Source organism: Pimephales promelas, chromosome 2, assembly GCF_988280905.1.
Source record: "Pimephales promelas chromosome 2, fPimPro1.hap1.1, whole genome shotgun sequence".
In the NCBI taxonomy this organism is placed as follows: domain Eukaryota; kingdom Metazoa; phylum Chordata; class Actinopteri; order Cypriniformes; family Leuciscidae; genus Pimephales; species Pimephales promelas.
Window position 1 is genome coordinate 11,414,113 of NC_142770.1, and position 27,293 is coordinate 11,441,405.

Here is a 27,293-nt window from a genome sequence, read left to right on the forward strand (position 1 = left end):
GTTTTGTGTTTCTGTTGATTATGTTGCAGTCTATTAGGTTTACGATATAATTGTTTAATCTGGTATATTATTATAAAATATACATTTATAAGTTTAAGATATGCGGCTTGAGTTGATTGCAGATAGGTGCACATGTCAGCGGTCATCACAACGTGTTAGATCTATTATAGTTGTTATTTTTAATGTATTTTCCCCATTAACCACTCGGAGACAAGTTATGGATTGTTATTTATTATTTCAAATCTGTATTTGTTCCCACATGGCAAACAGTTACCCCACATGCTGTCTACTCACCAGATCTTGTTCCTGTGACTCATCAAAGGAGGGGGCGGGGTAACAGCTTCCCTTTTTCTTGTGTTGGGTTAAACCATTTCTATTAAGAGGGAAGTGAATCTAAAGTTTGGCGATGGGCATGGATTAATGTCTTATGCTGCGTTCACACCGAACGTGAATAGCGCGTCAAATTCGCGCCTGACACGTCTAGTTTGACGCTTGACCACTTTGTGTTAATTCGCGTGTCAAGAGTGAAACTGACGCGCGTAAAAACAAAAGTTTGAAACGAAATGTTCGCGCGTGACTCACGTCACAATCGAAATCCGTTGGCGGCCATTGTTTTTATTTTATATTGTTTTTATGCTTTGTTGTGCATAATCCCACCATGCATTCAGTCATATTACAAAATAATTTATTGAAGCATCCAGATACTTCACCACGTGAGCAAGCAGCTAGGTTCCGGTTTGGTTAACGCGGCGCGAATTGACGCCAAAGTTCAGATTTTTCAACTCGGGCGGCAGACGCGAATTCGCGTCAAACGTGTGAATGCACAAATAGCACTAACTAAATCATTCGCGCTTAACGCGCCAGACACTCAATTCGCGCAAACTTGACGTGGGAATGTGGCGTATTCGCGTCTTCCGCGCCACACTCTACGCCTCATTCACGGCGCAGGAATTTTTTACGTGCGTAACGCATCTTTGCATTGACTTAACATTGAAATCATTCGCGTCTGACACGCTATTCGCGTCCGGTGTGAACGCACCATTAAGGTGTTTTTGTTTACTTAAGTTTCTGAATGAGTTTTTTTATTTTAGAAAGTTAAATGGTCATCTATGTAGGCTACAAAGTTTTGGTAATGCTACATTTTCCAATCAGTTCTAAGAAAGACATTTATATTAAAAAATAAGAGTTTAAAGAATAACATCAACTTTAATGGAGTACGATTCATTATATTGTGAGTATAGACCATTTCACAAGATGTAAACAACACTGGTCCAGAAGCACTTCCTGTTTCAGTTTTTTAACACTACATAAAAGCTGGGATAAAATACAACCAACGGAACATTTAAAACTGAATCAAAAAGTTAAACAAACATCTTTAAGATGTTTTTTTTACATGTGAAATAAAGAAAACGGTTACAAACTGAAACAGGAAGTGCTTCTGGACCAGTGTTGTTTACATCTTGTGAAATGGTTATATAATGGAGTCCGATAAATATTTGAATTACAAACATCATCCTTCAACTGCCCTTTGTTCCAATTATTGGTTCAAAATAGCAGCGTAAGCTTCCAGCTGTCACAGTCCTCGTCTGCACCAGTCTGTCTTCGTCATCTGCACTACACTTCCCAGGATCCTCTTGTCTCCACACCTGAACTCACTCCCTTAATCAGCCACCTGTTCATCGTCCTGTTCATCTGTGTCACCTGTCTTCACCTTGTTATGTTTGATTCTTACTTGTATTTAGTTAGCTTCTGTTCAGTCTGTCCTTGTCGGTCGTTGTGAATGTTACATGGAGTTTGTGTGTGTACCTTCTGCCTGCCTGTACCTGTACCTGTTTTGATTCCGAGTAAATCTTTGTATTGGAGCTTTTTGCCTCAGCCTCTCTTTGTCTACACCACAACCGTGACACCAGCCTTTCACAAAGACTTCTTGTAGAAATCGCAAGTTTTAAGAAAAAAAAGCTACTGATTCCAAAGCATCTGCCATCCCATTAAACTTTGATCTCTGCTGCTGAATCACAAAAACACAGTCCATGGCCATGAGGGACAGTGTAGGAAAATAAAATACTAAGACAGTGCTTCACTGCCTCAACTCTTAAGTGTACATTCTCCATTCTCTCATAAACAAGCTGTTTATGATGCTACACTGAAGGCCTTGTTAAAGGAGAAATACTTGAAGACTTCACCGCAGTAAGATCCAATCAAGCCCCTTCGAGATCTTCACACTTGAAAACAATAGAGATATAATTATAGTGGCTGGCCTACACAAGTAAAAATCACTGATGGAATAAAGTGTTGCGAGAACTTCAGCGATTCTTATAGTGCATCTCGTGTCCACAGGGTGATATTTTGTTAACATCCTTTCAACAACTTTCACACCCCTACACATTTTCCTTATTTAAAGGGATATTTCACCCCAAAATAAGTCACTCACTCACTCACTCACTCAGTCTCACTGTTCGGAGCAGGTCGAGTAGGATTGGTCACACACATACACACACACGAAGAAGAGGATTTATGTGACCCAATGTAACTTATGCTACTCAACCTGCAAAATTAATTCCATATTGTAGGGATGCACAATATATCGGCCACCATATCGGTATCGGCTGATATATATTCATTTTTAATGTTATCGTTATCGGCCTTGTAAGAAAATGTGGCCGATATATTAAAGCCGATAAATAATGTATTATTCCCTTCAGCTGAGACACTTGTTGAGCACTGTTTATGTTTTTGATTTTCTTGAAACATTATTGAAATCTCTTGGATGGATTTAAATTTATCAGCTGATATATCGGTTATCGGCTTTCAAATATAAAGAATTATCGGTTATCGGTATCAGCCAAAATGTTCATATCGGTGCATCCCTACCATATAGTTTGTTGCATATTAGTTTTTTAGTTGACCAAAGTGATTTGAACGTATGTGACGCCAGGAGGACTGCTTTTAACTTTAATGTAAATATTATATTTTGACTTGACTATTAAATTCCTAAAAACTGCCTTGCGATTTCTCTCATTATTACATTTTCAATACGTGGATCAGTCTCTCCATACTGTATAAATTCCTCATAATTGTAGTTACTTTTGCACAAATCATGAAAAAAAAAACTTTTCAGGCGGATCGGTAACACTTTACAATACGGGTGCACTAATGCACAGATAATACTGAATTAATGTGTAACTAATGATTATCTAAGCTATTCATTAATGATTACCACATTAGGAACTAATTAAGAGTCTGTAAGGTTAATGTATTAGTCCATACATGAATTGTTATTAATTAAACATGTAATTGTGGATTAATTCCATAATAACTCATTTTTTTTAACTAATAGTGTTAATTAATATGTTAATTACCAGCCAAAGCCTTGTATTTCAACTTCCAAATAATATGACAGGTATACTAATATGCATTAACACTTGATTAATTACTTCATTGTTAGTGACTAGTTAATAATGATGTGCCCCAACAAGTAAAGTCATAACATAATGATACCTTTGCAAATCATTAGCTAATGATTATTTAAAGCAGACATCTGAAAGTTGAAGTGCATAGCTTTGACTAATTGTGGTAATTAACACATTAATTTACACTATTAGTTACTAAAATATGTTATTGAGGAATTAATACACAATGACACATTGAATTAATAGCAATTCATGTATTACTTAATCTATTAATCATATAGACTCTTTATTAGTTGCTGATGTAGTAATCATTAATTAATGGTTTAGTTCTTCATGAGTTATATATTAACTCTTGATTATCTGTGCATTAGTTAAGCATGAATTAATGCATATTAGTGCACCCGTATTGTAAAGTGTTACCGGCGCATCTTTAACGTGCAAACAAAATTGATAGGGTCTTTTACCTCAAAGGTGGGACTTTCATTTCTACAGCCGCCATATGGAGCGATACAAAGACATTTAGTTGTCTGTCTGCTTCCTCTTATTATATCCAAGCTTGAAAAATTCATACAGCTTTTAACTTTCATAGGAACGTTTCACTTGGTTGCACATAAATCAACCAATACATGGAAATAAACATTATTCCAGATTTTCTGTATTTGAGCTGTCCCAATTTAACTATTGCTGAGAATAAAACCCGCTGTGGGTGGTGAATCATTAAGTCAATTAAATGCCACAATTAGTCACAATACAAACAAGCGCTCTCGAAATGCAAGAAAAAGCACAAATTACACATCATTTTGAGGCAAATTACAGATTTTCACAACTCTAAATTAGTTTATCACACTTCTTTCAGTGAAGTTTATACGTGACACCATCCTCTGAGCCTAGGAGGTCAAATCACCAGCGCTCATCATTCACTGAATGTGAGGTTGCAATTACTGTGGAGGTAAGCTGAGTGTGCACCCTGGGATGCCAAGGCCTATTTCTACCGCAACACAGATAACTCTGCATCCCTGTGGACCACAGCAATCTACTGGCACAGAACAAGCAGTGATTTAATGTTGCTGGAAGAATGAACCTGAGGAAGGCTGGAGTTTCCGTTTACCACTGGTGGGATGACGTAACTTGCACCACAGTGGAACAAACCCTTATAGCACTCAGTATTTGCTGTAGAAAAGCAGAGAGAGTTTACAAAAATTGGCAAAACTAGGCGGAATTAGTTTGGAAGTTCAGCTGATCATCATAATATTGGTATTTGAGTCCAATCAAGTCGATCGCTTGTGAATCTGAATCAAATCGAGGAATCTGTAATAAAGATGCGACTCTTTCCATACCTATTTCCAACGCATTCTACTATTTCCAACACATTCCCTATTTCCAACGCATTCTCATCCTAGGGTTAGGTTTAGACCACTAGGAGACGCCTTCTGGCCCCTATATATCTGCATCTCATATTGACGCTAATGGGTGCCATGTGCGTCGGATGTAGATGCAAATGTCAAAAGCATCAGTATATGACGCCTTGGGATAAGACCGGGCTGAAATTTCCGTCATTTGTGAGACAACGCTTTCCCGCCATTGACGGAAATTTTATACGGTAGGGGGCGCTATTATATAACTTCTGAACAAGTACTGAATCTCCTGATCAAAACACAGGTAAAGAAGAAGCAGAAACATGCGATAGCATATGTAATATGTAAAATAATATGATCATCAACGTTAAACAGCATATAAAGGACGAGGTATAGGACTTCAGGGGTGTTGATGGACTCGATCTACTCTATCTTTGTTTTGATCATCGTTCTGAAGAAGTATTTGACAATAACATGATTTTCTCAGCCTTATGATCAAAATTTTGCAGTTTTTTATGAAACTCTGTTAATAAAAAAAAATAATGCATGAAGATAGAATATATATATATATATATATATATTCAGATATTCACACAACAAAATATTCTGGGGCCATGAAAGTTTTGTGAAAATGATCAAAAATGCTGGCGGTGGCTGGCAACTTTTTTCAAAAACGCTGACAAGAAAGAGTTAATTCATGCAACCTGAAGCAATTTACTGGAATGAATCAATAGTGATCATTACTGGAAAAGTGACACTGTTTTGAGATCACTCGACAGAAAACTTTACTTTTACTTCATTACCTACCAGCACTGTTTCTATAACAGCAGATGCATCCACAAAATGCAGACAACTATGTTATATGTACACAAATGCTAAAAACAAACCTGATGTGCCAACATTCGAGACCACTGAGCCAACATGACTACAGTAAATCTCACCACACAAAAACCAACGCATTCTCACCCCAAGGCGTCACCTTTGACCATGCTTCAATATTTGACGTTTTAGGCGCCCTTTAGCGTCACTTACATGACGCGATCCTACGGCGTCATCTAACTGACGCTAAAGGAAAGCGTCAGTTAGAGGACGCGGTTAGGTTTAGGTGTGGGGTGGGGGTAGGGTACACGTGATCCTAGGGCGTCATCTAACTGACGCTAAAGGGCGCCTAAAGCGTCAGATATTGAAGCATGTCCAAATGCTTCCCAAGGCGTCAGTTAGGTGACGCCTTGGGAGTGAGAATGGGCTGCAAAAACATGCTGAAAATCTTAAAATCCTACAGCCAGGGATTATGGTGTCTGAAAAAGCAAGTGAATCACAGAAATAAGAGTTGACACTACGTCAAAACAGCATGATGTTCTCTTATTTCTTGGTTTTTACCTGCAAGCGGTTTCAAAAATCTTTTTTTAGACCCCAAGTACTTGAGAAACACGATTCTTTAAAAGAGACAATTCAAAGCGCTTACGGGCACATAATCCTCAAACACTTAAAACCAACAATTTGAGGTCAGATTTTAGCTAGAAAGGCACTAAACTTCATCCTGGCAATGAGAATCCTAAAATAATCCTGACATTAAACACCTCGGCGTTCCAATAATATCCCCGTCTTGACGTACCTCACCACTACAACGAAAAGATTAAAGCCTGTCGGTGTCACACGCATCTTGAGATTTGCATAAATAACTCAAAATCTCACATTAAACATCCCTATTAATAGGGTTGATGCTAAAACTAAACTCTGATATGCAAGAGTTTGTTGCAAGGGACAAGAGCTGATTTCATTTCCCTATGAATGTAAAATATGGAAGAAACAAGGGGATATGAGAGCGGGAGAGAGAGAAGAGTATCTGCGCTATTGTTAGTGCCTGGAGAATCTGACACACAGTTAATGGTTGAAGCTTCTCCATGCTGTAGGCTTCAGGCTGCTAGGCACATCAACAGTCCTTATTGTTTGGTCCTTTCTTTCATTTTCATATTCCATCTCCAGCTTGTCTTGGCAGATGTGCCCTGCTGAACATAATTTGATGTCACTGAGTTTGTCTCTGAGGAGAATTCTGTTAAAGCTGCTGTTGTTCATGCACAAAACGCATCTAAAAGCTTGAAGTGAAGTTGATTGAAGCTTGTATCAAGTGTGTCCTCATACACTGCCATTGAAATAATGTTCTGAGTGATTCATCCGACCATGTACACACTGAGTTCAGTTATTTATGGGACTGACAACTGAGCTGATGAATTTTCAATAGTGTAGCAATGTATGAAAGTCACTTCTTAAAGCTACACTGTGTGATTTTTACCCCCATCTAGTGGTGAAAAGGTATATGACCATCCAGTGAATATTAGTTTCTGTTCCTCTCAATTTCGATTTCGTTTTAACTCCTACGGTGGCCAATGTAGTCCAAGATTAACATGGCTTCCAGTTCGACCTCGTCTATGAGTGTTAACTCAAACGTAAACGCGAAAGGCGAAGCTTGAATTAACGGGTATGTCCCTCTTTGGCTAATGTACTTTCAAGATGGAGGGGCAACATGGCGACTGACATTAGAACCCCTGACCCATATGTATTTTCAATGGCATATTATACACTCACGAAAATACTTTATTACTTGAATGAAATATACATTAATGAGCACATATATTTTTGAAATAATTAAGTGTTTTTAGCTAAGAATTAACTAAAGGAGTTACACAGTGTAGCTTTAATGTTTCCAAAATCGTTTCAGTGGTTCATTAAGTCGTAACAGGGTGAAAGGCACTTCTGGGTTCGCTTTGCGGTCCTATATCTGCTACAACAGATTGCCAGATCAGGTCGTGTTTTTGTAGTTCTAATGAGACTTAAGAAAAGTACAAATTTGACTTGCTTTGGTTGGTTACTTGGACCAACAAAAAACCAAGCAGCTTTTTGTTGGTCATCACGGTGAATCCACGTGTGGAAATCTAATTATACCGCAAAATTCCTGATCGCGTGGATTCATATTGAAATTGCTGGATTTCGCCCACAAAAATTTTAACTCACTTTCAAACCAAGCAGCCTTTTGTTGGTCAATGCAACAAATCCGTGTGACAAATGGATTAATCGGAATCTATACATACAAAGTTAAGTCATTTATGATGCTTAAAACAATTAATAAACCAGACTGATCTCATGAAATGGCGTATGTATGACACGGCAATTCGCATTTCCATTTTTCGCGTGCTATCAACACGCATAATCGTTTTTTTATCATGTTTATCAATGCCATTGACTTTTCGATATGTGGTTTTTACTTTTAAAATACTATTGACAAAAATATGACAAAATGCCATTTTAGTCTGAGTAAAACTAACCAAAATGAATTTGACATGACAAAATACTAAAGTAAATTTTATTGTCATCGGAAGATTAGATTAATGAAATTTTGCGGGGGAAAAAGGTCCATTGTCTATTGTCAATAGTAGCGATTTGAGCACAGCTCACACAGAAATCACTTTCAAACCAAGCATCTTTATGTTGTCTAAATACGTGGTAAATCCATGTGAACAACTTTCATTGCGAAATTCCTGGTGGATTCAAATGGATTTTGCTCGCAAAGACGTACTTAGAACAAAAAAATAGAAAGTAAATTTTAACACTGCATGGCGGCTTGTCTGCGTGCATGTACATTATCAAGCACATTAAATGCTGAAACACTTTCTATCTCAAAGTGATAGGGGAGAATAAAATGCCATGTTGCTAAAATAAGCATCTCAGTGGGGTGTGGAGGGAGTCGGAGCTGTCTGGTCTATTCAGTTCCGGCAAGATACAGCCCAGTCGGCAGGGAACCTGAAGCAGAACGTATAATCAGATAGAAGAGGATACTTCATCACAGTGTTCCCGACTCAATCCAGGTCAGCGGCGTGACAATGAAGCCATTGGATATCAGGAACATCAGACTTTTGGTTCAATTTCCGACCTGGCAGAACTCGCACTGTGTTTATGAAAACGCTGGGCATGAGATGATGGAAGATGATTTTGAGTTTACTAAATAGCTTATGACAGAAAGAGGAGTTTAATATCAGGGTTTTTATAGTTAACTATTTTTTTTTTAACTTGAAATGAAATAATCCAATTAGGGTAATAATCCAATTAGGGAGTCAGGGTATTTAAATTGCTTTTGAATGTGTGCACGCTACCCTTTTGCCGAGGGGGTAATCCATCGACCGGAAGTTGAAGCCTCGCGGGAGCTGCCATCTTGTAGCAGAACTTCACTTGCGTTAGCATTCCCATTGACTCCCATTCATTTTGGCGTCACTTTGACGGTGAATAACTTTACATCTGAGGCGTTTGAAGACCCCATTTGTCCTTTATTTATTTCTAAAGAAACACGACAATGTGTAAAATGCTCCATTACCTTGTAGCTTATGTTATGGCCCAGTAGAAGCAGTTTTAGTGAAAGTAAGCTAACGATTGCGTCATACCCACGCGACTCTCTGTCGCACAGTAGAGAGATTACCGTATGGACAGGAGAAGAAGCTCGCGCCCAATCGGGGAAACATGGAGGCAAAATGACAAAATAATTCATCAGAATACCTAGCAAAAGTGTCTCCTGCTCCTAGCTCATGGACAGCTCCTACTCACACTCTACGCCTCTGCATGTTTGGGAAGGGAATGATTCAGATTTCTCATGCCACAGCACTAGAAGACAGACATCTACGTCGTCAAGCTCTGTTTGAGTCTGCGCGTCAGAAACGGAAGTGCTAAAAAAAACGCCAAAAACGGGCTTCAATCGTCTCAATGGAGTTCCAATGAGATCGCTCAGTCCATTTCTTATACTGTCTATGCCTTTTGCCCAGTACACATTGAATTTGGGCTATCCCAAAAGAAAGATGACCAATCGTGGCAATTTCTGTGGTCGTTGCTCCTAAAAGGTGGTCCTGCGCCATAGATTGAGAGAGGTTCAAAGACAGTCTTGCGACCAAAGATAGCCTGTGATAATTTTCTGACAGTGTCAGAAATTTAGCATGATCATCTCACTAGCCAATTAAAATGCAACATGAAATGGTGTATTGAACTTACCAGAAACTTTTAACTACTTCATCAAACTCCATTTTCAAAATTGTCTTGCTAAGTTGGCCTCTTTTCCCTAGCCATGACCGCATCCATATTCTCCTCTTTCGCATCCTCTTCTTATTCTCAGCGCACATTTAAAACCACAATTGCCAAAGTACGATTCAACTTGCTCTATTTGTTCACCACTAGCGCATGCTGATGACGTTTTGTTCTTCTATACTAATTTGTGATGTAGCCTTCAGGTGTCAATCGAACAGTCAACATACATGTCATACCCAAGTTTATTAGGTTAGTGTAGTACAGTGTGATTCGTAATGATCTAATTGGATTGCCGGAAAGAGAGACTTTTGCCGGAATTTAGAGACTTAGGGCGTTTCACACCTGAAAGTCCGCAACAAGGTCCAAACTAAAGTTCAGTTTTTGATACATTTTATACTTTCAGAAAGTTTTGGTTTGGTTTTACACTGCAATAATGCGAGAGCACTAAAATAACTTAACGCGACATTAGGGGTGGGGAAAAAAATCGATTCTCGATGCATCGCGATGCGGACGTGGACGATCCTGAATCGATTCACAAATGTCAAAAAATCGATTTCAAAAAAAAAAAATTATATGTATTTATAATAACGTAATATTGACGGAACGCGAAAGACGGAACTCTGAAGCGCGGAAGTGCAGTGGCGGGACCGTCTGTGGCGTGCACATAACAGAGATGAGATGGCACGCGAGATCCAACACTTTCCTTGTTAGGTTAAAAGCTGACGTCTGGAAATATTTTGGCTTCTGAAGTTGAAGGGGGAAAGGAGCTGGACAAGAGCCGCACTAGTTGTACGCTTTGTGGAATAAAACCAATGACGGAAACACGACAAATATGATAAGCCATATGACACCTTTCCAGCCAGAGGAGGAAAAACACTCGGCTGCACCAGTCGTTATATTATTTATTTACTACAAGTATGCTCCTAGTTCAAGCAAACATTTATTTTCCTGGTCGTTCTTTGTAATGTTATGTTAATAAAATATATTGTGCATTAATTCTTTATGGGTCATTAATTTGTACTTTTAAAGCAAATTATTTATAGTCACACACAAAAGATTCAGATAATCGATTTGTAACATTATAAATGTCTTGTACTTTAACTTTTGATCAACTTAATTTATCCTTGATGAATAAAAGTATAGATTTCTTTTTTCTTTTGCCCAAAAAATTAAATAAAAATTCTTACCGACTCCAAACATTTGAACGGTATTGTTTAATGTTACAAAAGCTTTCCATTTCAGATAAATGCTGTTCTTTTGAATTTCTAGGTGATTCTCTGAATCGGGTGCCCTTCAAGTCCCCCAAACTTGCTTCAAATATTTTCAATTGAAGGAAATCACAAAATACATTTTAATGCTGTCAATTAATAGAACCAGGTGCATTTGCATTATAATGCAACAAAATTGCTTTTGGAAAAAAAATTAAAGTTAATAAATGTAAAGATAATGAGTTGCCTAAGTAGTAGACAACAAGCATGTTTGCATGTCCTCACTAACCATCATTATATTTTCAATGAATATCAAACAAATAAAAAGTGCAATTAATACCAAAATGTTGCTGCTGCTAATATAATCACATGTTGATCTAGTGTATTTTCGTTTACTGTTGTGAAATGGAAAATCAATAATCGGTAATCGAGAATCGTTAATAATCGAAAATCGACTGTAATCGAATTGAGACTTCAATAATCGTAATCGAATCGAATCGGGAAATCAGACAGATTAACCACCCCTACGCGACATACTGTCGTCATCTTCTATGTGGGCTGCATCTTGACATGGATTGGTTTAGTAAATGGGCGTGCGTCTGACGTCTGCGTGTTTTCAATTTGGCGGGTAACTTTGACAACATGAACGAACAAGCACATACTGTTGCAACTATATTGTTATTTTTATGGCATAATTACCAGCAGCCGCAACTATACACAACGCTAGTTCAAATTCGCCAAATGAACGTTCTCATCGAGCTAACATTTTATCGTCGCCGCCAGGAAAGGAGGAGAAGATTGCAATTTGACTTCTCATTATGTTATCAGACCATCCTTCAATTAAAAACCTTGTCTCCTCATCTCATGTGCTACACGGCTCATTTCTCCAGCCACCTTCTGTTTTTTCGGCTTTCTGGGAACCACCAGAAAGTCCAAACAATACAGAAATGCTTACACACTAGAACAAACTTTTTTTTAGTTTGATCCAGACTGAGACCTGAAGACTACCGTCGGCCCATGGTCCGGACCGTGGTCCGGTGGAGGTTTCACACCTGTAATTTTGATTCGGACCAAACTGAAAAGTCCGAAAGTCCGGACCAATCAAGGTAGGTGTGAAAGGGCCCTTAGTTCTGTTGCAAATGATGCAGGTTCGAATCTTATTCCTGCTCTTTTTTTTTCCATCTCACCTAGTCTGTACTATCTTATAAAGACACAAATGGCACAAAAATAAATAAAAACTTTAAACAGATGACAAAAACATTTTCTTCCCTGTCCTTAAAGCCGTATTTTAAAAAATGTATTGAAATACTTGCGCTCAAAAAGCTGGCATTTCGATGTGTACAGCCGCTTTAGTACACACATATATAACAAACATCATGTTTGCTTAAACATAAGACCACCCAGTGGATCGAGTGGGTGGTGATACAGTAAACAAACCATCTGAAGGAGGGGGTGATGTTCGCCTGGAGAGAGCCTGGCAGCTCAGTTAGCTGCAAGTACAACTGTTAGCTTGTCGACAAACAGTAGTAGCGCTCGGCGCTCACATGATCAAAGCCCGAACACAGCACGCATGGCTTCCATGGAGACTGAAAGCTACATTGGAAGCATTCGCTCTAGCTTCCTCGCCTCTGATGCAATCATTATCTCCCCTGAACTACGCTTTCAGGGCTAGTGTGAGTAACTCACAAGTTATTAAAGTCAGATTCATACATGCAGCGCACTACTGTGGAATTATGGGAACATAATGTATTCTGAAAACAGAATATTTAACGAGGCCAAAAAAGTAGGGCGGGACTTTTCCCCATGCTAACTGTGAGTTAATAAAGATGATGTTTAAGAATGTTTTCCTCACTGAATTTACTACGGTGATCATATATTCATTGTGTATTGTGGGTGATTCATCTTAAGGAGCTGGAGGATAATAACTCACAGGCTTTCAAGTTGTCCATCCGAACCCCTTTATATTTTAGAGTCTGGCAGTGAGCAGAATGCAAGTTTTGTTCAGAATATATTCTTAAAGAATTAAGTATGTGGTTTATGTGAAATCTAATAAACGAGAAGCTAAAAAATGATTAATTGATTGAAGTACCACTGGAAATAAAGCTTACCGCTTTGAATCCAGCAAAGGCAAGCAGATAGTTTTGAACATTGGCTGGTTATGTATTTTTTCAAATATATATTTTGGATAATTTTTAACCAAAAAAAAAAAGCTACGGACTGCAGCAAAGTCCGGTTCATTAGCAGAAAAAAATAATCTTAAAGTTATTCCAACGATATCATTTCTCTGTGCCATTATCTTTATAATTGTGCACGCTGGATCAAAATAATGCTGCCTTAAATGTTTAAGTACAACCAAATTGGATGTTTAAGTAATGTCAACTTAAATGACATTAAACAGACTTAAAAAAATTAGTTGAAACTTGTATAACTCATAAGGCAGCACTAGTGGCGTTTTCATGGTAATCCCATTCACTCGTCCGGGAACGGTGGTAGCATACGCAACCGCAACTGAGACGTTCCCTTTCAGTCGTTCACGTTCAACGTAGTCGACGTTCGATGTTCGAAAGCCTGTGAGATGTAGTCCCTTCACCACTATTGCTGGACCACCGCTGACTCCAACTTACGCTCGGCTCCTCAACGAAAAAGCAACTAGTTCATGCATCCACTTACGTATACACCCGCGCCGCGGGGGCGGAGTGTGTGATGCTAATCACGCACGCCAATTCCATTGGCTCGTTTCAACAGTACTCGAAGATGACTGGCTCCCTGGCATGATCCCATTCAGTCGAACGTCGACCATGTCTCCGTTCCCTCCTACAGGGAACAGGGGTTGCATATGCAACCGAGACGTAACACTACGAGAACTCACGTCAGAAGAAAATGAATAGTTGAATAAAGTCGTTATTTTGGGTTTGTTTGCGCACAAAAAGTATTCTCATCGCTTGATAAACTTATGGTTGAGCCACTGAAGTCACTTTAACGATGTCTTTAATACCTTTCTGGGCTGACGAGTTTCAATTACAATAGAAGCCTATGGAGGAGTGAGCCAGCTCTCAGATTTAATCAAAAATATCTTAATTTGTGTTCCGAAGATGAGCGAAAGTCTTACGGAGTTGGAACAACATGAGGGAGAGTCATTACTGACAGGATTTGTATTTTTGGCTGAACTAACTCTTTAAGAGTGGGTTAGTTCAGCCAAAAATGAAACTTACACACATCTTTATTAAATTAAATAAAATATTAAAATAACATTAAAATAAAATAAGAAAATGATTTCAAATAAATAAAAATCCACAGTAAAAATTAACCCGCAGTATAAAATAGTGTGGGTCTGTAAGAGAGTATGTAGCATGTGTGTGAGTCTGTAGACTGCACCTGTCTGTCGCACAAAGACCGATGAACACGTCTGTTTCCATGAGCAAACAGCTCCAAGCCGTGTCAGCGAGAGTGATGGAACAGCAAAGTCACAGCACCTCCTCGTCTTATCACAGAGCGACGTGATTCCCTAATTAAGGGCAGGCCGGTCTGGTGCTGGTGTTGGTGTTATGACTACCGTGACGGCGGCTATTTTTCAAAAACCACTTCTCTGACGCCTAAAAGGCCTCGGGGGAGAGGCAGAGAACAGCAGCCTCTCTACCGGCAGATCATTGATTAAAAAGGCTTATGAACTTCCACCTGCGCTGCAGGAAAAGGAGGACAAACAGGACTCTTTGCTCTCGCTGCTCAAAAGCAACTGGGTTTTTGTGAAGAAATCCTCTGGCAAATCCACTCAAATGCGAGTTTCTCTCTGAGCTGCACTGTCAGTTGAAAACTGACTATTAGTTGGAGAGGAGCTTCAGTTTTTTTTTTTTGTCATTTCTGTTGCCATGCAATGATTCATGCCTGATTTCTTTCTTTTTTTTTTTTAACAGACAGACAAAATCTGAGCTTGAAAAACATTTTGTTGTGACATACTTTAAAATGTTGCATCGAAAGCTGCTAAATGTATGGTCAGGTTAACAGATACATTCTTTTGTCTGTTTACATTCACTCCATGCCAGAAGCCTACTAGAGCTTTGTTTGCTGAAGAGCGTTTCTGGGGTCTTAGACCCTTGAAACTCCAACCCTAAGAAAATCGATGTGAACAAGGGGAGGTTGAGCTTATGTACAGAGCACCATTTTAAACATGCATATAGTCTCGAGTGAGACTGGAGTCAATTACTGAACACGTCTACTGGCTTCTGTCAACATTGATTTGTTTTAGACTAAGATCTCTGCCTTACCGAACACTTACATCTAATTGCACTGGCCCTAACCCTTTAATTACTCTGAGGCTGCTGCAATTTGCTTCTTTGCAATCTGTTTGTTTACCACACAAAGAAAAAAATAAGAGAAAAATACAGAGCAAAAGAAAGTATGGATGAATGAAGGAAAGAATAGAAGAAAAATAACCAAAAATGTATTAATAAAAGGAAGAAATAGCAAAATTAGAAGACAATGAAAGGGGAAAAGAAAGAATGGAATAAAAAGTGTATAAGACTAAAGTGGGAACCGCAAAAAAAAAAGAAAAAAATAGAGTGAAAGAAATAATGGAAGAAGGAATTAAGAAGAAGAAAAAAGAAAGAACAACCAAAAAGAAACAAAGAAGAATGAAAGTAAGAGATACTTTATAGATCAAATAAAGTATGGAAGAGCAAAAGAGAAAAAAGGTGAAAAAAGATGTTATAAGTAATGAAATAAAAGAAAGAATGAACAAAAGGAAAAAAAATGAGCAAAGAATGGAAGGAAAGTAAAAAACAAGACAAAAGAATGAGCATGAAAGAAAGGAAAATAATGAAAGTAAGAAAAAATGGTGAAAGAAAAGAATGGACATAAAACTAAAACAAAAAAGTAAATGATTAAAAAAGAACGAATAATCTAAAAAAGAAAGGCAATGGGAAAGAAAGAATGGTAGAAAAAAAGAACTGAAAAAAGAAAGAACAAGCTAAATAAAGAATGAACAATGAGCAATAGAGTGGAAGAATGGAAATAAAAGAATGAAAGAACAAAACATTTCATTCATTTAGATTCACTTCCATCAACAGAACACAACTGAAGAGCGATTTACCTGAACTTCTGGAGGGGCCAGCGACATTCGTGTTTGTGGTGTCTTTCTCTGGACTTCCTGTGGACTGGGATGAAGTTTCCTCCATAGGAACCAGTTTGGATGTTATCCAGCCATGAGCCGACACAAACGACTCCGAACCTCCAGACCTAGACTCAGCCTGATGGGAAGCATTGTTTGGATCAGGACTCGTCGGTTGAACCGCAGGTCCAGCTTGGGTCGTTGGTACCGTAAGAACTGGTGGTTGTGACGAATCTACTTCCTCTTGAATCACAGGTAACCACGTGCTGGAAACAGGTGGATCCGGAGTACACAAAATGTCTTCGGTAGTGGTTTCTTCTCCAGATTGGGAAGGGGTGATCCCAGCGGTTGACATAATTGCTAGCTTGTCCTTGCTGGGAACGACAGGGCTCGTTGTGGTGGGCATGTTGTAAGTGTGTACTTCCGGTGCCCTGGTCAACTCTACGTCTTGCTTTCGTTTAACGAAAGGCACGTTGACTTTATTCGAGGGATTGTTTTTGCGTTTTTCAATGGGCCAATGGACGTATGCAATTTCCCCCCTGGCTTCCTCAACTGTGCTGGCCGGTTCCACGTGCTTGAGTTCAGAAGAACTGGACGCACCAGTAGGTTGAGTCGCCTGGAGACTCATAAGCTGCCATTTGACAGTGGTCTCCAGCGGGATGCCGTGGTCATCGGATCCTTTCATTTGGCTGTCATGGCTGAATGGTAAGTCTTTGCCTCCACTTCCCTCTGCATCTTTCTCTTCCTCTGCAGATAATGATGGCAGAGGACCTTTGGGAATAGGATAACTGCCCTCGTTCAAATCTTTCCCTTCCCCGGAGAAGTTCTCAGGGTTGTTCCTGGAGAAAGGAATGGTCATGATCTCCAAACCACCTCTTTTGGCTTCCATCGGACTGCTTGTTTGAGTTGCGAAATGCCTATTATTGCTTGGGGCGACTTTCAAGGACTTTAGCGGCCAAATTTGTTGACTGCTCCTCATTGAACTGAAGCTTTTAGATGCCAATGGACTTGAAGAAAGAGTCGGGTCTGAAATTCCTGATCCAATTCCTCCTGCAGGGACGACAAGACACTGTGATTAAAGTAGCTAGGGAGGAGATCGTTTCATTTAAATGTATGTTTAATTAGTGGGTAAAATATGCTAACTCCCACCCCAGAACTATGGTAATTAACTTTAATGCGTGCAGCTCGATATAGAACTGTCATTATTTTTCCGTCAATGCCCTGGAGATATCCAGCAATTAATCTATCGTTCTCAAACACACCTATCTTTTAATCAAACCCCTTTTTCAAGGAAAAAATGAACTACAAGCGTAGCTAAAATGACCTTTATTTTCTTCCCAGAGGGTGACATTTGACTCCCGGCTGAAACGGGGATGAAATGTACATTCGTTTTGAAAGCAATCCAGGTAATAAGGCTTTTTCTCTTTATGTTGCCCTGGCACAAAGGACTCATACATCATGCACCTCTCCAGTGCCAATGCTTTCTAACAGTAATCCTAGACAAAATAAGACCCAAATCATTATGTTCAAAAAGAAAAAAGATATTGATTTTACGTCATGAAGTGTGCAATAAAGTAAAAATGTCGTAAGTACTTGACTCATTATTATTAAGTCACTGCTGCGTGGAAGAGATATACGGTTAACTTAAAGGTGTAGTTCACCAAAAAAAATGAAAATGTTGTCATCATTTACTCACACTCAAGTTGTTCCAAACCTTTCTTCTGCTGAACACAAAAGAAGATATTTTGAAGAATGTTGGTAACCAGACAGTTAACTGCAGCCATTGACTTGATCCTATTGAAGTCAATGGCTACCGACAAATATCTGGTTACTTCCAAATTTTTTTGGGTGAACTATCCCTTTTAGTATTTACTTTAAAACATGTGGATGAATAATTCAGATATTTGCTTAGGTAACATGATTTGGCTTAAAGGCAACACGTAGCGTTTAGCATTTATGCTATGAGAATAGATATTCACAGACCATATGTTCAGTACACAACATGAAATATTAAAAGATAATGAATTATTCAGGACGCCGCTGTTGCAGTGTAACATGGACGTGGTGCGATTTACATAACCAAGTAATTGAGCAATTAATGATATGAATAACTGATTACTCTCTGCCGTCACACGACTGATGATATTCAACATGTCCAAGTGATGTATAAAAACAGTTACGTAAATAGAGTTTTCCATTAAAACTGGATTTAACAATAGGACGATTACCCATATTTGGACTTGTAAATGAGATCAAACCAAGTGGCATCCATAAAAAAATTCTACAATAGACTTTCACAAAACTAACTTCACTTTTCATAGCCATTTTTGAGACATAGGTGATTTTCAGTCACAAATGAATGATTTAGTTACATTGGGGGAAAAAAAATCATAACTGTGAGCTACAGTTGTAGTTTTGAGAAAAAGTCCCAATTGGGAGGAAAACTCCCAATTTGGAGATGTAAAGTTGCAACTGGGTAAAAAAATCCCAATGATGAGATACAAAGTAGCAGTTGTGAGAAATTTGCAATTGGGATTCTGAACTGTAAAGACAAAAAGTACCAATTATGAGATATAAAACACATTGTTCTATGGGATGTATGCTTTTTCCGAATTCAATTTATTTTGGAACTCAACTTTGGCGGCGACTTTAAAAGACGGCTGGATTTTCTGAATTCTCTACAGCCTCCATGTAGTGCAACTCTAAGCAAAGTGAGAGACAGGGAAGCATGCAGTGAAGGGTGAAATAGCCAGTGAATCTGAGCCATACTAAATGACCTCTGCTGGAGGAAAAACGAAAAGCAGCCAGATTCAATCTCGAGTGTCTTTTTGCACAAACTCCTCATCCCTTACGATGATCACGCCTCGTATAATTGGGAGAGACTTGGAGTTTGTGGCGGTGCCTGCGGTTTCAGCCAAAGCACATTAATTAGATTCGGAAGTAAATAATGCATGCTGACTAAAGCTGGATTTTCACCCGGCATTAAACATTAATGTTCCCTGTTGAATTTGGTTCGCGGGAGGATATTTGTACTGATGATGCCCTGAGAACAGACCGCTGCCAAAAACCCATCACACTAAAACCACACCAGTTAGACATGCTTCAATCCCAGCCTCAGGCTCGTAGCGGTCTAAATGTTCAGAGGTTGGATCCCATTTTGCTTTCTCCTACTATGCAGCTTTACTTGGCACGGATATGATAGACATTGATAGCCATTAAAAGCCCTATAGCAGGAATACATCTCAGCACTGCGACCTCTACAGTGACCCTCCCACTCTCGTATTCCAGAGAACGAGTTGTGTCGGCAACCTTCCTCTTCGACGGCTTGCACCTAAAGAACCATTTGCTGCCGTATTGTTTTTCTTCAGAAACAATGAAAAATTCAACTGCAAGTTGTTGTAGGACATAGTATGCTGAGGGCATTTTTGCACCAAGTGGATGCCATATTTGAGGGTTAGAAGAACAGTCCATTCAATAATGAAATGTGTACCCAGGTTTTAAGTACAAGCAACTTGGATGTTTAAAGGGATACTCCACTTTTTTTGGAAATAGGCTCATTTTACAACTCCCTGAAGGTTAAACAGTCGAGTTTTACCGTTTTCGAATCCATTCAGCCGATTTTCTGATATTTAGAAGAATATCTGTAACCAGACCGTTTCTGGTCTCATTGACTATCATAGTATATATTTTCTCCTACTATGGAAGTCAATGAGACCAGAAACGATCTGGTTACTGATATTCTTCTAAATATCAGAAAATCGGCTGAATGGATTTGAAAACGGTAAAACTCAACTGTTTAACTCTGAGGGAGTTGTAAAATGAGCCCATTTCCCAAAAAAGTGGAGTATCTCTTTAAGTCATTTCAACTTAAATAACATTAAACTGACTTATTTTGATGAGTAAAAGCAATGTAAAAGCATATGAAACTATTGATCATATAATTTTTACAGTGTTCATGGGTGTTTCTTCAACTACTAACACAATTGTTCTTTGTATAGGAAAAAATACCACAAATGAGTGATAGACATCATTTAAAATGGAAAAAAATTCACACGATAAATAATCGAATTGATGTTTATTTTAATTTTTGTTTGGATTATCAAAATTTTCATATTGAAAATTTGCAACTTGAAAAAGCTAAACAAAATAAATTTAAACAAGTCTATGTACTTAATAAAATCATCCATAAAATGATAATAAAAATCATCCAATGGGACATAAAGTCGAAGAAACACACTTATACCCCCAATGATCGACAGAGGACCTAAAAATCAAAGCTTAAAATCTTGTACTTAAATTCTGCTTGAGCCAGTCCTACCTTTGGATGGTTCAGTGAAACTCTCTGTCAAGGTCTGTGAATATGGATGATCCATATGAGAATTGCTTGGACTCTTTATCTCCTGCTGTGCAGCCACTGGGACCACCTCCTTCTCCTGCTCCAGTAGCTCTTCTTCTAGATCTGATGAGGAAGGGTTATATGAAAGTCCCTTAGTATTTGGCTCCACAATGGCATTATCAGCGCCTCCTTTGCTTATTTTCCCTCTACTTGGCTTCGTCCTGGCAGGTGGAACCGTTTCTGAGGTTCCTCTGTAGAAGCTGGACTCTGTGGCTGGTATCTGAGGCACTCCCGTCCCAGTCCAGTACCTAAATGGCTTCATGATTGTGTTCACAAAGCTGGAAATGACGCTGTTGCTGGTCTGAGCTTGCGTAGAGGAGGAAGGAGTAGTTGAGGAAGGGTCAGGAGATACATAAGGACCATCGGGATCATCAGTCTCCTCTTTCGCAGAACCCCCTTGAAGGTTCTCCTGTGTCTCTACAGCATCTTTGGGATCATCTTCCCAGTCAGGTCCAAGATGGATTACAACATGCTCCCCTGAGATTTCTGAAGATTCATTGTTTATGATGGACTTGAAATCTTCCTTCTCGAGATCGACCAAACCGGTCCAAGTTGAAGGTTCGGGGAAGACTCCGTTTCTTTGGAGCTGCACCTCTTCTTCGCTTGAAGAGTTCAGAGTGGAGTTTTCTAGGGTCTTGTGGAGAATTGCAGCCTGCTCTTCAAAATTCTTCTCTGAAAGAGTAAGATAGTCTCATTAATGGCGGCACTGACAGAAAATAACTACAAAGCAGAATTTATCCTAATCCTCATATTATACATTTTTCAGATGCTCGTGAAACTCTTGATGTTACGGGGGGAAAATTATTCTGAAACATGTTACCAAAATTATATATACCAGATGTAAGAGAATTATGAGTGGGAAAAGAAAATTGCTTTAACTCAAAATTGAGGTAAAAAACAAAAAACAAAAACAAAAAGACGTTTGTATATATGCCTGAAAGCCCGCTAGTTCAACAAACCTTGATAGCAGTAGGCGTCAAAGAGATCGGTAGTGTCTGGGAAGCCGGTGCGGTTGGGGTTGTGGTAAACAGTCCGTACTCCTGGTTCATCCCCTCCGCAGTTACGTCGAGGCAAGTTGATGGGATACCGCACGCTACCGTCGGCCAGCCAGCCGGGGTCGCAGCGGTCTAGGCCACCCTGCCAGGCCAGGTAAAGCTGCCCGACTGTGGCCAGTTGAGCTCCCAGAGTGTGGCAGTGAGTGGATGCAGATGCTAGGCTCAACTTCTCCTGCACACTGGTGTGGAATACTTCACCTGGAGAGAGCACATGTGATCTATGAGTGCTAATTTCCCATAGGAATGCTCCTGTTTGCAACATGAGAACTATAAATAAACCTTATAAATAAACTAAATTTGGTTGTACATTTATAAAATTGTTTACAGAATCCATTAATACAATACCCATTAACAAAATTTAGAAAAGACAAAGTATTGTTCACTTATTTGATTAATTTATTTTACTATTGATACAACATTTTTTTCCTCGTGTGAAGTTGAATACTAAAGTGCTTTTACGGGAAAGCATTTAAGGGAATGTTTAATTATTTTCAAAAACCTATGATATACTTTTTATTCCATCTATCTTCTATACTTCTGTATTTCTTCCTCTTGAAATTGTATTTTGTTTTCTTAAACTCAATTCTTGTATAAAATGAAGAAAATGAAATCCCCACAAGTTAGAAGTTCTAAGTAATATATAAGCTTAACTGAATTATGTCTATTTTCCCGATTGGTGGGTGGATGGATGGATGGATAAACAAACAAACAAATAAAAAATATATACTTTTTTAATATTTAATACATTTGAAAAAAAAAAAAATAGTGACTATGCCAGACATTAAACTTTTAAGACAATTTGGAACTGCATGAGACAGGACTGCTTGAAACACATAGATGTGCACTTAAAAAAAAAGTTATGGCATAAACCGTGTGGCTGAGCTGAAAGGATGGTGACCTACTTAGATGCTCTGGGAATTGAGAAACAAGCAGGTACATGCATCTACGACGTCTGAGGCTCATGAGGACATTTAAAGACACAGTTTTTGGATGACTAGGCTGTATCTGAAGCCATCCGTGGTACCTTGCAGGCTGTTGGCAAAGCAGTACACATCAAACATCTCATCGGGGGCTCGGCTGCCGTAGTTCCTCACGCCAGGTGAGTCCTCCCTGTCGCCGTAGCAGCCAGGCCGAGGGGACTGGATGGGATACCTAGGTAGACAGCCAAAATAAAAATGAAATAATACATTTCCAAGGAGGGGAGGAGTGAGTAAGATAAACTGTGCAATTACTCGAAAGCGCATCGATTTGGAAGGCGCAGGGGTGCCGGCTAAACTCTGATTAAGAGATTATACACGGCACTCCAGGGTTTCCGAAGAGAAATAGCAATGGGGGTTTTTGCGCAGCCCAAATATTGAACTCAGTTATATAAAACCATTAAAACAGCCCGCATATTTTCATCCCAGTCTAGAGATCTCTGATGTCTCCATACGCTTGCGTTAATTGCGCGTTTGCGTCTTCACTGATGTGTAGCCAAGCTTCTCTGGAGATGGCCCAATTAGAGCTCTTCCAGGCAGGGAGGGAAAACCTCGCTTACGCTTTTATGCGGTGAGGGCCAGGCTTTGCGCCTCAATTACGAGCTGACAATATGTGGTATATATAAATGTTGAAATCAATAGCTGTCTAACGTTCAGCCATGGAGAATTGGCAAGCCTGAAGAAATAGAGCTGTAATATAGTCAATACATAATAGATATTACGATTAATTAGAATGGATGATTATTAAATTGCTTTGAGGCCAGGACCCCTCGCATAAAAAAGTTATGTTATTCTGTTTCATGCTAGGGGGCCCAATTTATCTGCAAGGCAGCTAAAATTTGTGTATAATATGTTCTAATCTACAAAAGTGATACTTTTAGAAGGAACATTAAAAGGAAGATTAAGAGATTCACTGGGGAACAGAATTATGTAAACATGTTCAAAGACTTCTTTACTGCCAAATATGTGCATGTTTCTGAATCTGCTCAGCAAAGTTGTAAAATTTAAGATTAAGTAAATCTATCTTTGTAGAACTTTTTATCATTTACCTTGTATACTATATATGTTATAGACCAGGGTTTGACATTAACTTTTCTGCTCACCAGTCACTGTCGCTAGTGGTTTTCCAAAAGTTATCAGCCAATTTTGACATTGATAGAATGGGGAAAATCTAGATAGATATTTTTTTTTTATATTATCTCATAATTTTGCAGCAGGTATATTAGGCTGCTGTCACTTTAAAACCTGACACACGGATCCATTATACTTTTAAACGTGTTTTCTTTCGCAACTGTTCACTTAAAGGTACAATATGTAGGATTTTTCACCAGGGGTCGCTAACCTTTTACAATAACAAAGGCTTATATCGATGACCCAAAGCATTAAGTGGAATTATGGATCTTGTCGTCAAGCTGATGGATCTTTTATGTATGAGTGAATACTTTGATGTTTTTAACATGACTGTGGTATGAAGCAGGGCGCGATTGCTAATGAGAGACGCGAGTCCAACGGATATAAAGGAATACGGACATTTCATTCTACCAAACTACACAGAAGTGCTGAATTAATACTCGCACAGTTCAGTTTATTAGACGAATTAAACTTGAGGCAACGCAGTGCTGTTTCACTTGCTCTAACAGTTACGCTATCACATTAAACTGCACTTGAGTGTGTTGAATGTTGTTTGTTGGCTGTATTAAACTAGCAGTAAGCTAGATCAACATTAGAATAACAAACAGATCACATCATGTTGAACTAAATAAAATTATTTTATGTACATTTGCTCACCTGTCTCATAAAGTAACCTGCAACACTCGCGGACGTGGAGCTCTCAGCATCTCGAAAGATGTTGATCTTCGTTTTAGTCCTCTTTTTGTCTCAAAGTCTGCTTACCATGGTCCATAATGTTTGAACAAAATAACAACAGCGTGGGCGTCCTGCTAAGCATAACCAACGTCTGTCGCCATGGTTACTATGGCAGTACCAGCGAAAACCGAGGGTAACGCGGATTTGATGCCATTGACTGGCGACTCCTCACCCCAGCTGAAACGTCCCATTTCCTTGGTTAAAATCGTAATTTTCTCACGATTTACAATTAGTTAGAAACTTTGGGAATATTGTAAATAATCAACTAAACAAAATATATAACATTGGCCTAGTGGTGTTTGGATATTTTACTGCAAAAATCTTACATATTGTACCTTTAACTGACTGTTCACGCGAAAACTCACCAAGAACGTCGTTTTGACATTATGTGTGTTCGGCATTTGTTCGTGTGTATTTGACTGTTGAACCCAGATTAGTTCTGAGAGGTTGCTTTATGTGCGCGCACAAAATCTGCTGAAATTATAAAAAAAATGCACAATCCCATGCCGAAATTCAAGCCCTGTAACACCAACAATATTCATCCGAAGCAAATTAAAAACTGAGTGAGTGAAGGGAGGCGTTTTTGTGTCAACTCACTGTTGGAGAGATGAGAGAGTGAGAAAGCGCAGCTGGTTTTATCTATTCTGTGGAAAATGAGCAGCCTTTTGGAAAGTTTTAGATATTTCAGTATTGATATGTATGTATATGTATATGGATTGACTGTGTTACACGCCACTGCTAAAATCCAACCGCGTTTAGCAAGCTGGTGGGTGTTAAAGGGTTAGTTCACCCAAAAATGAAAATTAAGTCATTAATTACTCACCCCCATGCTGTACCAACCCCGTAAGACCTTTGTTCATCTTCGGAGCACAAATGAAGATATTTTTTATTAAATTTGAGAGCCGAATCACTACCACATAGGCTCCTAAGGGAATGACACTTGACGGCCCAGAAAGTCAATGAAGAAAATGTTTAAATGGGGGTGAGTAATTAATGACTTAATTTTCATTTTTGGGTGAACTAACCCTTTAATGTCAAATCCTGTCTGTAACATGTACAGTTAAAAATAAAATGTAATTTTTAAAAGTATAGAAATATTCAATAAAATTGCCATGTCAAAATAAATAATTCGATAAATATATAAACGGTGTGATTCAGAACGCAATGTTCAAAGACGTCATAAATGGGCTACTTAATATACATGCACCGATTCTGGTTCACAAAATAACTGACTAAAGTCGTTCTGACCTCACACTCTGGTCCGACAGCCAACCGGCATCGCAGTTGTCGTATCCGTCATTAAAAGTGGCCTGCAGCTGGGCCGGCGTGGCGATGTTCGCGGAGTTCTCCAGGCAAACTCTTTTGGCATCTGAGAAGGACAATGCGTAGCGGTCGTGGGGCGCACGGTAATGGAAAACCACTCCTGTGTGGGAGAAAACAGACAGTGAAGTGCATGATGGGAACTACACCTTACATCAACTATTTCCCCAATGAACAGCAATTAAAAGTGTTTAACTTGATGCAGGTCTCTTGAGATCCACTAAATAACGTTATTTCCTGAATTTCGGTTTCATTCCTATTTTTCCGCCATTCCTCTGAGAATGACAACAGACAGAAACACAGTGAGAAATGAGATCCCAGCACCAGTTCTTTGTACAGCGGACTGGAAGCCCGTCCTCTAACTTGTCAAAGAAATGTCATTTCTGGGATTGCTTCTGAACTGCCCATCTGCTATTCCCAATCACATCGGTTTCCGAGTCCCTTTCGTCCTCTATTCCAAACTCCAAGTCTATGACCTCCACTGTCGGCAGCCATCCCGCAAGAAACGAACAAACATGAAAGGGACAAAGGGAAATCCTCAAAGCTAGGTGGGCCAATTTATGGCGAAACACTTCAGACGACATCTTGAGGGGAAAGATTTTAGTCTCCTGAGCAATACGGCCCGTTTCTTACCCAACCGTGCCAGCTACGCATGACACCCCACTTCAAAGAGGCATGAGAGAAAGACTTCGTTTTTTATTTCCTTCCTTCCTTCAAATTTTTGTACTTCTCTTTTTTGCTTCCCATTGGAGTTCAGGAAAGGCTCTGAGCTTTTAAAAATATTCAGTCTGTGACAAACATGTGGGGTCGAGATATGTGGGACTCTCGTCCTCTGAGGGATGCAGCATCTTATTAAAAAAAGGGGTCAGAGTTTCCACGTCTCATTTCCCGAATACATATTCAGAGGAGACGAGGGTCAGATTTATGACCAGTTAGCTAAACAGTTCAGTTGAATGTTTCTAACAAAATATCAGAGCATTTCAATAGATTAGCAAAGATTCACTCGTTTATTGTGTTAAATAATGGAACCGTCGTGTGATTACGTACAAAATGATGTGCACCGATGAGCATCAATCGAGATTATTTTCGGACGTATTTATAAGTAAACACGGATTGGCATAAATAAATATTTCCGATGCTGCAACACAAGGTGTGAAAACGTCTAAAGGGCCGCAGTGCCTTTATTGAGAGCGTTATTGCGATTATCATAAAAGCTTGCAACAGTAATGGGAATTTTGTTTCAATGCTTTAATTGGTGAGCTTGAACTAATTATCTATTCAAACACACATACGAGGAGGTTTCTGTTTTGAAACGAAAAGTAGGCTACACGAGTATCTGCTTGTATATTATTAATAATACACTGGTATCCCGTAATGCATTTTTAAGAGCCACTCTCTGTTGGGAGAAGCAATCCTCGTTAGGTTTTGCAATCACAAATTACGTTTTAATCATATTGGTTCATTTCGTTCCCCTTCTCTGCTGGATGCCGCTTAGGCCACATTAATCAAAAACTTGTTTATGTTTAACTTTATTTTTG

At 39.0% G+C, this 27,293-nt stretch overlaps 1 protein-coding gene across 2 annotated transcripts in view; it reads right to left on the reverse strand.

Moving 5' to 3' along the window:
- Positions 1 to 27,293, reverse strand: part of ncanb (neurocan b) — a 138,185-nt gene that overhangs the window by 64,467 nt on the left and 46,425 nt on the right. For both annotated transcript variants that reach the window (XM_089135050.1, XM_039682292.2), the window contains exons 4-8: positions 25,684 to 25,858; positions 22,617 to 22,744; positions 21,497 to 21,790; positions 20,460 to 21,209; positions 16,124 to 17,191 (exon numbers count right to left, since the gene is read on the reverse strand). In XM_089135050.1, coding sequence (XP_088991176.1) covers positions 16,124 to 17,191; positions 20,460 to 21,209; positions 21,497 to 21,790; positions 22,617 to 22,744; positions 25,684 to 25,858 — 2,415 coding nt within the window. The remainder of the gene's footprint in view (positions 1 to 16,123; positions 17,192 to 20,459; positions 21,210 to 21,496; positions 21,791 to 22,616; positions 22,745 to 25,683; positions 25,859 to 27,293) is intronic.